The sequence below is a fragment of the Hevea brasiliensis genome, chromosome 2 (genome assembly GCF_030052815.1).
Source record: "Hevea brasiliensis isolate MT/VB/25A 57/8 chromosome 2, ASM3005281v1, whole genome shotgun sequence".
NCBI lineage: Eukaryota > Viridiplantae > Streptophyta > Magnoliopsida > Malpighiales > Euphorbiaceae > Hevea > Hevea brasiliensis.
In genome coordinates this window covers 123,316,583-123,331,018 of record NC_079494.1, presented here as the reverse complement: position 1 = coordinate 123,331,018, position 14,436 = coordinate 123,316,583, and the positions used below count along the sequence as shown (strand labels likewise).

The window sequence follows — 14,436 nt, the reverse complement described above, 5'->3', positions numbered from 1 at the left end:
TTATCCTAAATCTGATTATTCCTGCTCGAAAAATACTCGAATTCATTTAATTTTATATTTTTTAATAATTTATATAAAAATTTATTTTTTTATTAATAATTTATATTTTAAAATTTTAATAATTTCATAAAATATTTAAATTCTATTTTATTTAAAATAAAAATATAAAATTTATAAATATAATTAAAAATATATATATTTTATATTTAATTAAATATTTATATGAAAAAATTCGAATAATAAATACTCAACATGTAAAAATTAAATTTGACCCGAACCCTTCAAAGATATTATTTTTTCAAATCCGAATCCATCCAAAACTTGATTATGTATTAACCAAATTTATCCTGTTAGGATTTAGTTGGGTCAGATACAACGAAAACCCGACTTATTGGCATCTCTAAGCTAAACCAGTCTAATCTATATTTAAAAACCGTCTGAACTAGTTTGATAGAAACTGACTTTGAACTAGATCAAAATCAACCAGTCCAGTTTTCAGGTCAAAACCAAAATTGTTCTTTTTAAAAATTTGAAAAAAATTTCAACCTTTAAATTTAAGCAAGACCAGAACAAACTGGAACCAGATGACCCTGTAATTCCTTTCCAATCCTCTTAAACCAATAAACCAAAATTGTCATCCGGTCTCTATCCCCTTAAACCAATAAATCAAAACCACCGATTTCAATTTGGATCAAACCAGCGGCCATGCCTATCTTATCCTACTTGGGAGAGAAACTGGAGAATGGCACCCATGTGAAGTTCTTTATTGATAGCAGAAAATTGAAGACACTGCACACTCATAATGGCACCCATGTGAAGTTCTTTATTGATAGCAGAAAATTGAAGACACAGCTCACTCGTAATCCTAAACATAGCCTAACGATTAACTCAGTTAAAATGGTTTGAGTTTACCACTTCCTCATTTGCAAGCAAAAACATTGACAATACTAAAAGGAAGGCAAAATAACAACACACAAATATCTTTACAAATAGAATTGATTTAGTGCACAGATGCTTAACATAGACAAATTTTCCATCCATTGGATCAAATGAAAAATGTCAAATCCAACGGTATACACATGCCAATTGAATCATTTTTCTAACCCAATAATTAGCTTGCTCTGCGATGTGTTTATAATTTTAAGTTGAAGAATTATAACAGCATTGACACATTGTGAAGAGAATGTATGCTAGAGGTGATTATCACGATCCAAATTATGGGCCAGACTGGCATTAGGACTTGGGTCGGCATGAGGCTCTCAAAGTGTATAGTAAGCCTAACTATTTTAAACCCAAACCTAAGGCCCATTACTATAGTACAATTTCAAGAAAACAAACGTCATAAATTGGACTATCCAACGGGGAGTTTTTAACTAACCCGACCTATAAATACCAAATATATCAAATTAGGGAGCTCGAATCACCTTCACAATCTTCAATTGGTCACATAATCAAATCGGAGCTCAGCTCTCTCATCCTTAGAATAATACATCCCATATATCCACACACATTCATATAATTAATGTTATATCCTTAGAATTTAATTATTACAAACCAAATAATTATTATACTGCTAGTATATGCGGAGTTCTAGAACGAAGATAAGGAAAAATAAAAATATAATTAAACTTCTTTAACTAAACCTGCGAGTAAGGAGACAGGTTACTCAAAAATAAAATCCTCTTGTGGCCTAGAAAAATGGGGTGAACATGAGTAAGGGTTCGACTGATAGAGTAAGATATTGATTTTAAACATAATTTCTATAACTATCTAAAACTAATGCATTCCTAAGGATGAAATACAATAAATACTAACATATTCAACTAAATACACCTGTGTATCACATCAATCAAATATATATATATGAGAGCTGATCCCCTGCACAGCTCTCTTAATTCCAACCTCTGCCAGAGAGATCAACTTGAGCCGGACTTTCTCTTAATAATCTAAATACTGGGGTCAGCGAGATCAACTCAAAACCATACTCACCCCGACTTATCGCAAAAAGGATCGGGCCCCAAGCGAGACTAGCTAAAATCGATTTGTCCGTCCTACCCATATCCAATACCATATCTTATACACGTTGACACATGCACACAGTTCCAAATTACCCTAAGGCAACACCCACATCAATTTCATTAAATAATAATACAACATAAACTATGCCTATAATAGCTATATACATATAATTATAAGTGAATGCATGAGCATGCATTGTATGTATAATAATATTGAAATTATAAATAAAATTAATATATACTCACAGATTAATCAGAGATCACAGAGATGGCTAGGCTGAGGAAAATGGTTGATCCGGATCACCTAAATAATTATATCCATGAATTTATTAATATTAAAAAAAATAAAGTTAAAGACTCAAAGACATCTTAAATTTATGCCAAAAAAATGACAAAATTTTCCATATACCTAGGACCTAACCAACCTGCGAGGCAACTCAAATAACACTTCTACATCCAATGGCCTCAGGTCCACATCACAACAACATCATATTACCTCTTCTAAGCCCATCAAACCAGTCAAAAATCATATAATTACATATAAAATAATTACTTAAAAATTCAAAGTGTTACAATGATGATACACAGCCTGTGACATGACATACCAATTACCATGGTTGCATAAGAAGGTAAGTTGATAAAACAAACTCTGGAAGCTTGAAAATATAATCAAGAAACATTTGATATTAGCCTAAAATTTGATCCATATGTTGTTCTCAGGATGAAGGAAAGCCATCTAGTAGTGTGTAGAATTTCAAGTTAAGTGATCTATCTCGCCAATACCAACTCAACAGGCCTTGCAAATCATGAAGTCAAAAGTCATGAGACCATCAAGTTTAGGAACCTCCAAGACTCACCGCCTATCATCTATTCTCATGATCAAGGCATTTAGCTTCGGGATCCCACATCGACAATTTCTTTTATTTTTATAGCTTTTTAGAATATTTAATTCAAAATTAATCCAATATTAATTTGGCTATTTATAGTAAGTAAAATAAGTAGTTTTAAAAATTTTATAATGTAATCTTTTTTTTTTAATTTTTATAATATAACTTAAGGCAAAGTACATTTTAATATCCTATACTTGTCTTTTTAGCATTTAGGGCATATACTTTATTTTGTATCAATTAATTTTGACTCAATTTTTACCGTAAGAATAAATTATTAACAATGTTAAATGACGCTGATGTGGCTGCTGATATAGTACCCATGTACGACATGGCATGCTGACGTGGTGCCATGCATAATGTGGTTTTGACGTAACATGTCACGTCAGCACCACATCATACATTTTGCCACGTTAGCAAATTTTATGTTATAATTTATTTTGTCACCTAAGTATAAAAAGGTGAAAGTACATATCCTAAATTGTAAAAATATGAAAGTTTAAGTCCTAAATTGTAAAAAAAAAAAAAGCAAAGTTCAAATCCTAAATGCTAAAAGTATAAAAATTTTAAAAGTATATGAAAAAATAATAAGGAGAGAGAGAGATAGGAGGAAAGAGAGGCATGGGTAGGGGGGGGGGGAGAGAGAGAGAGAGAGAGAATGAAAGATGTGGGGAGAGATAAAGATAGATTGACTTCCTCTCCCTCGTTCTCTTCTGTATCTCCCTTCTCTCTCTCTCTCTCTCTTTATCTTTCTCTCCCCCATTCCTTTCTCTCTTTCTTTATTTTTTCATGTACATTTAAAAGCGTAAAAATTTTTAAATAGTGAGAGAGAGAGAGAGAGAGAGAGAAATAGTAAAAGAGAAAGAGAGACACATAAGGACGAGAGAGAGAGAGAGAGAGAGAAAGGGAGAGATATAGAGAGAGTAGGAGACATAATAAGAGAAAGAGGGAGAGGGAGAGATAAAGAGAAACGCATTGGAGAGTCAATCTATCTTTCTCTCATTATCTTTCATTCTCTCTCTCTCTCTCCTTATTTTTTCATATACTTTTAAAATTTTTACATTTTTAGGATTTAGGACTTAAACTTTACCTTGAACTTTACCATTTTTTTCAATTTAGGACCTTATTTTTATATTTTCACAATTTAAGATATGTACTTTTATATTTTTACATTTAGGTAACAAAATAAAATATGGCATAAAATTTAATAATATGGTGCCCGCGCACGTGGCATGCCACCTTATCACCACATCTCGCATAGCGCCACATTAGTATGCCACGTTAGCATTATTTAACACTGTTAGTAATTTATCCTTATAGTGAAAATAGAACTAAAATTTTTGTTTTTAATTGATACAAAATAAAGTATATACCCTAAATACTAAAAAAACCAAAATACAGAGTATTAGAGTATATTTTGCCCTACAACTTGTAGAAGACTAGTTAACAGATATTGAGTTGTATTATTTGGAAGGTTAATTAAAAACGAAGATATAAAAAATAAAATAATAGGAAAATTAGTCAAAAGTTAGGAAAACGGAATCGTTTTTGTAAGACCGTCAACTGTCAACGCGGCATCCCCATTGCCAGTCGCCAAATGGGCTCTGCTCAGTGATGGAGATATAAAGGCCACAGAGACGCGGTGTTTCAATGTTCGAAAGATCAAGAGAAAACAGAGCTGGAGCTTTTGAAAATGGCTTCAATGGCAGCACCAACAACCGCCTATCGCGGCTATTATTATAAGACTCGTGGCAAACACCATATCGGTTCAGCCCGTCCTCGAATCCTCCTTTCTCATCTGCAAAACGGCGACGACGACAACATCAAACCCAGCGACCAAATTGCTCGAAGGTACTCTTTCTATATAAATTCACATGTGCAAGTGTAACCCTCCAGCTGAAAATTTCTAACAAAATTGTTGCGAATTTCAAGGGAAATTATACTGAGGAGCAGCGAATTAGCAGTAGTTGGGGCCATTTTCAATCTCAGGTATCTCCTTACCACTTAATTTCGTGCATTGCCCATTCCAGCGAGACCCAATAATTTGCCATTTGGATCTCGGAGAAGGATAATGCTTTATATATGAAATTATCAAATTGGTGTTTGATTACAGTGGAAAAAAGCCTGAATACTTGGGGGTGCAGAAGAACCAACAAGCACTAGCTCTGTGTCCAGCTACCAAGAATTGCATATCAACTTCGGAGAATATCAGCGATCTTACTCATTATGCTCCTCCTTGGTAAGGTTCTAGAGTCTGCGGTAATACGGATGAAAAAGAAAAAGAAGATGAAAACTAATTTGACAGTTCCACTAACTATTATTGCTTATGATGGATGCCCACCAACCATGTTCTGACCCAGTCAATGAAAACGTGATTCATATGTTGATATATATTTTTCTCATAGGAATTATAATATCAGTAGAAAGAAGCCTGTGAGCAGAGAAGTGGCAATGGAGGAGCTTCTTCAAGTGGTAAAAATCTTATATTCAGATCCCATCAAAAATATTTTTGAAAGATTACATAATAGATGACCCATTTTCACTTGTGTGTAATTTCATTACTCTAGAATCTAGCCCTTTGATTAAGCCTTTTCATACGAGGAAAAACAAGTTGATACTTTCCAAGCGTGAAATCGGCTGCCTTTGATTGCAGATAAAGTCAACAAAACCAGATAAATTTACACCGAGGATTGCAGAAAAGAAGGATGACTATTTGCATGTGGAGTACCAAAGTCCTATTTTGGGGGTACGTTACAAAGTTTAAACTGTTATGAGATCATCATTGTAATTCTGTTAATGAATGGTAGTAATCCTGAATCCTGATATCTTTTGAAACAGTTGGTGGATGATGTTGAATTTTGGTTTCCACCAGGCAATGACTCCATCGTGGAGTATCGATCTGCTTCAAGGTTGGGAAACTTCGATTTTGATTACAATAGAAAGAGAATAAAGGTAAATTTTTTGCTGAAAGTTGGGTTTTCCCTCATCTTCTTTGTGAGTAATTTTGCTTACTCTGGCATAAATTACAGACATTGCGACTGGAGTTGGAGAAAAAAGGATGGGCTTCTGCGGACAGCTTCTGAGAAGAAGAATAAGGGGAGCTTCTCAAGGGCCGCTGCTCAGTGCTCACTGCCGCTCTGATACTCGTAACCCTCATTGTGTTAATCAATAATCAAATTAAAAAAAAAAAAGGAATAAATTCATGCAATGATTTTCTTTCTTTTTTTTTTAATTTAAATACCTGATGTTTTGAAAAGCTTTTAATTATTCTTCCTTGACAACATTTTTCAAGCACGCATGAAATAGAAGAGAAGTGCCATTTTACAGAGTACAATTATTCAGTACTCTGGAGTCTGGAGAACATGTTTTCTTTTTTTGTTTTTTCGGTTGTGGAAAGACTCAGGAATAACTTGAAAAGCTAAATAATCAAATAAAAAAAATTAATAATAAAACTCAAATATAGGTTAACTCGAAGCGGGAATATGCCCACTTAATCAGTCCCGTGTGACGAGAAATTTGTGAAGCAGGTTCTCAAACCCATTTCCAAGTAGCTGCTTTTCTACACTATATGGAGCAAAGAGGAAGATTTCATTAAATCCTTACCGACAACAAAATTTTCAGACAAGACAATTTAAATGACAACAGCATACGTCCCAACACTTGAATTGCATCATCACTGAACATCTATACTGGAAATACATTGCTCAAGTTCGACTAATTTAGAAGTTAAACGGATCAATAGGATGAAAATGCTGAAATATCAACCTTTATAAGTGCCAAGGGGTAATCCATGTAATTCCAACTCCAAATTATGATCAGACCAACAAGAATTTGGACAAACTAATCTTTTCTCAGTTCCATATACTCACGTCGAATACCATCAGCATTTAGGACAACAATTTCAAGTTTGTCTCCCTGTTGAACAAACATGAGAGGTCTATAATAATGGCAAACAAAAACTACAAAACACATGAAATTAAAACTGCATAAAGGATATCTAATTTTCCATTTCTCTCTCTCTCTCTCTCTCTCTCTCTCTCTGTGTTGGTGTGTGTGTTAGAGAGGAAGGGGGGTGGGGTTTGGATGGGGATGGAGTGGGGGCAGGCTGGGCGTGGGTGTTGGCGTGTGCACATGCACATGTGAAATATTAAAGCAGTTTCCCTCATCTTTCCTTTCTTAAACAAATTAAATAACTCAAAATACAAAAAAATTACATGCATTCCTGAGACATCTACATTCCCCTAAAGCCAAAATTTGTACAGGAAACAAAAACTTACTGTATATATATCTCTCTCAGTTGCAGATGCAAAAACAGTTTTTATAAGGTCAACAGCTTCCAGTTCTGAAAGTGGAGTTACAGCATCCTGCACAGTTATTAGAATTTCAGGATAGAAATATAAAAGATAAAACCATCTAGAAAATATTCATTTACATAGGCCAAGATCATACCTGGGCAGGCAATAAGAGAGGACTGGGAGACTTCAGTTGGTTATCCAGGAAAGGCATGATAAGAGTGGAACCAGAACCCTGAGCACTATATCCAACCCTCTCATAGGAGCCAACAGCATCATAAGTGTAGACACAGCCCTTTCCTACAGTTTAAGAATAAGAAAAGCACATTGTTAATACCAAGAAAGAGTTTGAAACAACACCACCAGCTTCTATTAGTTTACCTTCACTATCAAGGCCCCCTAGAACATTAAAAGCATAATAGGGAAAGAAGCGTTTATAGTAGAGAGTGTTGGAGAGAAGTTGCGCCATGGCAGGACAGCTCATATGCTTGTTGTGTTGATGTTGATAGATCTGAATTAAGAGAGAATAACAAAAGATGCCATAAATAGAAGAGCAAGTGTCAAATTATCCAACATAGCTAAAAGCTTTTATTAAAACCATAGTCACAAATGTGCAAACATATAGATACCACATGAGTTTCCTAAAAGACTTAGCATGAGAAAATATCAATCTTTCTTAAAATATATACAACCCATTAAATTAACCTACTGTTGGTGTACCCCGATAAAAATTAAACTTCAGTTGTTGGGTGCAAAAGACCATGACTCTTCATAGAAAATTCAGGTATCTGAAGAAATCAACATAATTTTACATCAGTTATTCCTTCATTTTCATCTTAAATTTTATGTATGTTCATGCCCCAAGAAACTGAAAATTGACCAGTTAAAATCAACGCACTTCAAAGCAAAGGAACAGAGGACTGAGATGAAGACAAGAAAAATGAACAAAGATAAGATGTTCAATACATAGTTTGACAACCTCCATTGAACACAAAAGCAGGCTCAACTATCTTGATATTAGGCCCCATTGGCTGGTATATGCAGGTTTGCCACACATATCAATGATTTAAGAGCTACTTGTTTCTCATAAGAGAATCTTCCAACTAGATTTCAAACACTCAAGAGTGTGCATGCGTGTTATGTGAAGCTCTCAATTTTGTTCACAAACATGTTTAATCCAGAAAGTAATGCAGTTAATCCAGAAAGTAATGCAGTCAAAATAAATGAAGCTAATAAAATCCTACACTCATATCAAATTAACCATAATGTAATCGCTTGTAATGAAGAAATACCACTTGACAAAAACAGTTCAATTTATAGTTTTTAAAGTCTCACCAAGTGCCTAGCTGCCAAATGCTTTTGTAGGGCTTTCACATCAGCTTGAAAGCCAGAAGATGCCATTACACTTTTCTCAGCTCTTAGCACAAGAAGAAACACGTCCAGTCAATGTCATAAACAAAGAGAAAACACAAGCATATAAACACACACACACACACAATACTTCCAAATCATTATCAACATATAACAATAGTGCATACTGTCAGTGTTCCAAGGACGTAAGTGTTGACGTAAGTGTGCAAGTAGGCATTTGAAAACCATTACAGACAAGTCAAGTAATCAGTGTATGAAACGTAAGTGTGGATACAATACAGCATTAGACTATTAGATCATAGAGGAGGAGCAAAAATCATACATCAGCAACTGTCAATGAAAAGTAACTAGGACCTCATACTTACTATAACGGGTAGTTGACAAAATATTAAGCTCAATCTGATAATGCCTTCCAATATAACTTGTTTTTCACAATCAAATAATCCCACTAGAAAGCTCAATATATATATCAAATTTAAACCAATTTCATCTCCATGTTATTCATCTTATATAAACTTCCCTTAGTGAGCATTAAAATATTTGGAAAGGGTAAAACAGAAAAACAAAAAACTGCCCGCTTTGCTCCCAGTTTATAGCCAAATTAAATGAGCAAAGCGTGATTCGTAATTAGTAGAAACCAACAGAAGCCCTAACCCTAAGTCCCTAACAACCACTTTTAAAACCTAAAATACACGAAAACCACAAGCCTCCCATAATTCTCAGAAGATACCATTACAACCCAACGAATAACAAGTAGCCATACTTGGACGATCAATCTACACAGAAAACGAAAATCTAGAACTGAAGAAACGTACAGTTTACAGATTTTGGAGTACTCTCGGGTGAGAATACTGTAGCCAGTGGACATTCTAGTGTCAGCGGCGATGACGCAGTAATCGGCGCCAGCAATCGCAACACAAGACCTGCAGACAATCAAAAATCAAATCAAATCAAGCTGACAAATCACATAAAGAGCTAATGATGAAGATCTAAAGAAGAAAAAGTACCCTCCATTGTTATCGTATGGAGACCAGTTAGCTTGTTGCTTAGTCATGGTTTATGAAGCAAAATGGAGATTAAAATAGATTATGATAAAATGCAGAGCAAAGCTTCAAGGATTCAAGGTCTGCCTTTTCAGTTTTTATTTCACCGGATCTTGTCAGTCTTTGACATCAAGAAAACCAAAGAAAGGTCTGATATCATGCGGCGTCGTTTGCTTCATCTTGTGTATGGAATGGATCAACGGTGTCTAGGCCAATCTTGGGCCCATCAGAGTTCAGCTTGATCTAATTGATTGTTTAGTTGAACGACATGTTTTTTGTGTAAAATCGAAACAAGGCATGCCCTTCAAGGTTCAACAAATTTCAACGACTCGTCGTTGAGTAAATGATAGTCGTTTGATCTCTTTTTGGCTTTTCAAAGCTGGTAGTCGCCGGGTTGGGCAAAGTGAAAACCAGAGAGATCGTCATTCAGTAGAGAAAGAGAGACAGAGAGAAGGAGAGGGAAGGAAGCAAATGGGGAGCCTATATACATGGCTGCTGAATTTATTTCTCCTTATATCTGTCATTGGCCTCATAGCATTCCAGGTCAGGTCATTTCTCATTTCTCATCTCTCACTCAATTCAATTCAGCTGCATTTTAATTTCTTTTTTAACTGATTTCAATTTATTTTGTAAATTTGATGGATAAATAGATTTGATTTGGTTTCAGCTCATGTGCTTGACGGATCTGGAGTTTGATTATATGAACCCTTATGATTCAGCATCTCGGATAAACATGGTTATTTTGCCCGAGTATTTTGTTCAAGCACTGCTATGCCTTACCTTTCTAATCACTGGACACTGGTTTTTCTTTCTCTTGTCCCTCCCCTACCTATACTACAATATCACATTGTAAGTTATCATTTTTCATCCCTAACCCATTCAATCATTCCTTAAACAATGAATTCTTACACCAAGGAATGCTATAACGTAAGTTGGTTTTAAAATTGCAAGTTAATTAGGACCATGAATGTCTATGAAATGCACCAAAAGTTCCATTTTTTGTTATAATTTTTCTAGATGAATGCAGCATTTTTGAAATTGTAGACTGAAAATGAATAAAGATGAATCTTTTCCCCCTCAAAATGATGCTTCTATTGCCCTTTTATAGGTGCCGTAGTTGCAAGTTATCATTGCCATCAAAATGATTTGTAAACCTATGGTCAGGTACTTGCAGAGACGGCACTTAGTTGATGTTACTGAGATCTATAACCAGCTGAATCGGGAAAAGCAGCGGAGGCTTTTTAAGCTTGGCTTTCTTGTGATTCTTTTGGTCCTTTGTATATTCTGGTAATGTGATAAAGTTGCACTTCAAAACTCAGTGTGCTGCTAAATCTTTTTAAGTACGTAGGTGTTGATTGCATTTGGTTAAATGTGTTTTAGGTTTCTTTGGACAATTGGAGAAGCATTTGAATAATCAGGCGTTTAGTGCTCTTGCCAAGTTTCCCTGCTGTGACATGTGAGTTTTTTAATTATTTTTACTGCTCTTTTCAATTGGTGTATCAAGCAACCAAACTGACATTTCTGATTGGATCATCAAGAAAGGGAAGGAAATATAAGGAAATATACATCATCATTTCCATTGCAAGAAGAAATGAATTATTAATAGTAAGAATAAGTTAGTTAAGCAAAATTGATTAGAATCCCACATATTCATTGCTTAGATTTGGATATTGACAAAGAACTTCCATTAACTTCAGAATTGGATAAGATCTTTATGCAACATCTATTTGATTCTTTTGAATGTTTTTGTTGAATTATAATTCATTGGTGGGGAAAATTTATGGTGATATAAGTTGTAGGGACATCAGCAATGGCAATTTTCTTAATCCATGCATCGCTGATGCTATCATGCTAATGAGTATCTGTTTCTTTGTTACAAGTTTTTCATATTCTGTCTATCCAAGCATTTTTGTTTAATGTAACCTATTGCATCTTTTTTTTTTTTTTTTAATTTTTATTTGTTTGTTTCAGGTTTTTTTGGTGGGGAACCATACAAACTGTTGGGGATTACACTCAGGGCTTCTGTAAATTTAGCATGAATTTCACTTTAATTTTATTTTAATTGAGTTATTTAGCTTCCATCAAATTGTATTATAGTTTATCCAGTTCTAATGACTGGTCATCTGCAATGATGACAAATTAGAAACCTAGCTGAGGAGGAAGGTAGCTTTTTGTCTGGCATAATTATTCAGATTCTTCATTTTTATATCAGATAAGATGATCCATCAGATGTGCTTAGCAGTTGTTATCTCATGTTACTGCTCTGTTTTAATAGATTGAGAAGATAGTTTTTCATGTGTGAATCAATGACTGTTTAGATTTCTAATTTTATGAGCTGTTACTCCTCACTATTCAGATGGTAGTGTTTGTTCGTTTTGCTCTTTCTGTAGAGAAATACGAAGAAGCAGGCGCCATCATCTAATTTTGCAACAATAACAGGCCAGATTCAATGATGTTGGACTCTGATTCTTTTGTCTATACGAGACAGAGGTCACCTGAGTATAGTCAGGTAGTTTGGCGGTCCAAGTAGAGATAAGACTTCTATCAAGGTGTTCTGCTAGAGAATGAGATAAGGTGATTCAGTTCATTCTCCTTTCTTTTCTATTGCTATATTTTTGGATTTTCTGATTTGTTATGCTATACAAGACTCCAAATGCTTTATTTTGCTGTTAAACCATAGCCAATCTTCCTTGCTAACAAAGCTATATTCTATTTCATGATTAAATATGGGAACTTTAAATTTTGTTTTATATTTATTTATTTTGATAATTTGGGAAGGAGAATTTTCAATGATGAGATTCAAAACCTCTATCCCTAAATATAAATGACCAGATGAATTCCTCATGGTAAACCAACTGTAACCTTTCTTCCTGAGCAAAGGAAAAACAGTAGTTATTACTCTCTATGTTGGAGAAAGGAAAAAGAAATAGAGATCCAATTGGTAGAAAAATATGACATTAGAAGTCAAAAAGCACCAAGCAATCTAAGGAAAAATAAAAATGATCATTTTAAACTCAGTTTAGTTGGTAAGGATGGAAACTCTCATTCCTCATTAATTAATTAAAATTTTCGACTCCATTAATGAGTATTTTAAAGCTATTTATCTTACCTATATCAGGCTGATGCGTGTATATATATATATATATATATATATATGCGCACTAAAGTGCACAACATTATCAAACAAATTAACATAAACCTACCAAAAGTGACCTTTGAACATGGCGTGTGAATGGAAAATAAAATTTATTATTTTATTTTAAAATAATATCTCAACTAATCTCAAATAAAATAATAAGATAATATTTTTTATTTGTAATAATTTGTAAATCTATAATTACAGGTAATTTTAGATTTACCAAATTAAATTTGAAGGAGGTTTGAGTTTTAAAAAATAAATTAAAATTACAGATATTAAAATTGAATAATTGTGAATAAAATTTAACCTAATTGAATTTTAAATTCTATAATATTCAACCGCAATATTTTAATAATATTTAAATTTTTAAGAAAAAATAATTAAAATTAAATGACTGTATTGAAATAATTCATTCATAAAATTCTGTGAGACTAAAATCAAATTAGATTAAACAAGAAGAAGATGTGGTTAGGGACGTAAACAAGTGCACGTCATATGCAAAGATTCCCTTGGAAATTAATCTCATCAATTATTATTGATTTATTATCCGACCTAACCTGATTGACCATTCTGCCGTTTGGTCATGAGATCAGTAATTGACGGGTTAATTTATATGCCGATTAAATTAATTAGGATTTTTTTAATTTCAAAAAAAAAAAAAGAGCTTTTGGTTCTTATTTTAATTGTGTACAGGTAAACCCCAATAATGAGTGCTTCCAAATCAGCTTTCCCCAACTGCAGAGGGTCTTTAAACTTTGATTATTATGTGGAATTTGGAGCACCATCTTTTTCTAAAGCTTTAGTTACAAAATTAAACTTACAGGTTTCTAATTTTTTTTTTAATTATTTGTAAAACTTAATTATTTTAATTAATTTTAATTTAAAATTGGATCAATCCAATGAATACTGTAGCAATCTCTGATATGTCTTTCGTCTAAAATTTTATAATTTGTTGATAGTTCTCAATGAAAATATCTTATTACTCTTAATATGAATGATTAATTAATCTTGAATATTATTATTATTATTATTCTCAAATTAATTTCTATATTTGTAATTACTTGGAAATCATTTAACTAGTTGATAAAATTAAATATTATTAATCAATTAGTATCATTTTTAAAATATTATAATTAATAGTAATATTTATCAATTAAATATTAATAATATTAATTGATCAGAAGACTTTGAGACTACAACTTAATTTTGAAATGGCTGTTTATATCAAGGATTGTGTATAAAAAAAAAATCTGACATATATAATAAAATAATAAAGTTATTTTTTATAAAAAAAAATTAAATGAGTAATATATTTTTATTTATTAAATGAATAATTAATTTTATATTAAATTGTAATATTTTTTTAGTCTGTTACGAATTTAAAATATAACATATATATGATAAATAATTTACATCTTAAATTTATAATAAATTAAATTTAAAAAAAAAGTAAAAATTTATGGCATTTTCCTTTTCATATATATACATAATTTACTTGAAGAAAGCAGGTCTTTATGGTCTTTGATTATTGAATTTAGATGTAAAAGTAAGTAAATCAATATGAATAAGTCATTTCGATGGAGTGAAGTGGTATTAAAAAAAAAATTAAGAATAAAATAGTACTTAACCTTTTATGAAATAGTTTATAAATGTTAAGTGAATTTTTTATAAGTAGGATTTCTTATT

General features: G+C 32.7%; 3 protein-coding genes across 6 annotated transcripts; 2 read left to right on the top strand and 1 right to left on the bottom strand.

The window, feature by feature from the left end:
- The first annotated feature begins 4,416 nt into the window (after window positions 1-4,416).
- On the top strand, window positions 4,417-6,268 carry LOC110647695 (uncharacterized). Its single transcript, XM_021801645.2, has 7 exons — window positions 4,417-4,756; window positions 4,838-4,894; window positions 5,019-5,144; window positions 5,311-5,377; window positions 5,559-5,651; window positions 5,744-5,857; window positions 5,935-6,268. Exons 1-7 carry the CDS (start codon window positions 4,599-4,601, stop codon window positions 5,986-5,988), a joined length of 669 nt encoding a protein of 222 aa, XP_021657337.1. The 5' UTR covers window positions 4,417-4,598; the 3' UTR covers window positions 5,989-6,268.
- A 43-nt stretch (window positions 6,269-6,311) lies between these two features.
- LOC110647694 (proteasome subunit beta type-1) lies at window positions 6,312-9,757 on the bottom strand. Of its 2 annotated transcripts, none has more exons than XM_058142663.1 (7): window positions 9,576-9,757; window positions 9,384-9,491; window positions 8,533-8,614; window positions 7,579-7,708; window positions 7,355-7,497; window positions 7,183-7,269; window positions 6,312-6,469 (listed from the first exon to the last, which is right to left on the bottom strand). In XM_058142663.1, the coding sequence occupies exons 1-7, from the start codon at window positions 9,620-9,622 to the stop codon at window positions 6,437-6,439; spliced, it is 630 nt and encodes a 209-aa protein (XP_057998646.1). In that variant the 5' UTR covers window positions 9,623-9,757; the 3' UTR covers window positions 6,312-6,436. The 2 variants fall into 2 exon arrangements, with proteins under 2 accessions (XP_057998646.1, XP_021657335.2); XM_021801643.2 differs by lacking the exon at window positions 6,312-6,469 and adding an exon at window positions 6,475-6,820 and having other exon boundaries at window positions 9,576-9,752.
- Window positions 9,758-9,899: 142 nt separating this feature from the next.
- LOC110647696 (protein cornichon homolog 4) lies at window positions 9,900-11,914 on the top strand. Of its 3 annotated transcripts, none has more exons than XM_021801646.2 (5): window positions 9,900-10,154; window positions 10,279-10,460; window positions 10,776-10,898; window positions 10,992-11,067; window positions 11,583-11,914. In XM_021801646.2, the coding sequence occupies exons 1-4, from the start codon at window positions 10,083-10,085 to the stop codon at window positions 11,023-11,025; spliced, it is 411 nt and encodes a 136-aa protein (XP_021657338.2). In that variant the 5' UTR covers window positions 9,900-10,082; the 3' UTR covers window positions 11,026-11,067; window positions 11,583-11,914. The 3 variants fall into 3 exon arrangements, with proteins under 3 accessions (XP_021657338.2, XP_021657339.2, XP_021657341.2); XM_021801647.2 differs by having other exon boundaries at window positions 10,262-10,460; XM_021801649.2 differs by having other exon boundaries at window positions 9,900-10,159.
- The last annotated feature ends 2,522 nt before the right edge of the window (window positions 11,915-14,436 follow it).

Bases quoted from the DNA above. Each gene is read 5' to 3' on its own strand.
- LOC110647695 (XM_021801645.2), top strand. From the start codon at position 4,599: ATGGCTTCAATGGCAGCACCAACAACCGCCTATCGCGGCTATTATTAT. The intron at 5,652-5,743 runs GTACGTTACAAA...CTTTTGAAACAG, and splicing joins ACCAAAGTCCTATTTTGGGG to TTGGTGGATGATGTTGAATT. The intron at 5,858-5,934 runs GTAAATTTTTTG...CATAAATTACAG, and splicing joins ACAATAGAAAGAGAATAAAG to ACATTGCGACTGGAGTTGGA.
- LOC110647696 (XM_021801646.2), top strand. From the start codon at position 10,083: ATGGGGAGCCTATATACATGGCTGCTGAATTTATTTCTCCTTATATCT. The intron at 10,155-10,278 runs GTCAGGTCATTT...ATTTGGTTTCAG, and splicing joins TTGGCCTCATAGCATTCCAG to CTCATGTGCTTGACGGATCT. The intron at 10,461-10,775 runs GTAAGTTATCAT...ACCTATGGTCAG, and splicing joins CTATACTACAATATCACATT to GTACTTGCAGAGACGGCACT.
- LOC110647694 (XM_021801643.2), bottom strand. From the start codon at position 9,622: ATGACTAAGCAACAAGCTAACTGGTCTCCATACGATAACAATGGAGG. The intron at 8,615-9,383 runs GTACGTTTCTTC...TCTTGTGCTAAG, and splicing joins TACTCCAAAATCTGTAAACT to AGCTGAGAAAAGTGTAATGG. The intron at 7,709-8,532 runs GTGAGACTTTAA...CTCTTAATTCAG, and splicing joins ATTTGGCAGCTAGGCACTTG to ATCTATCAACATCAACACAA.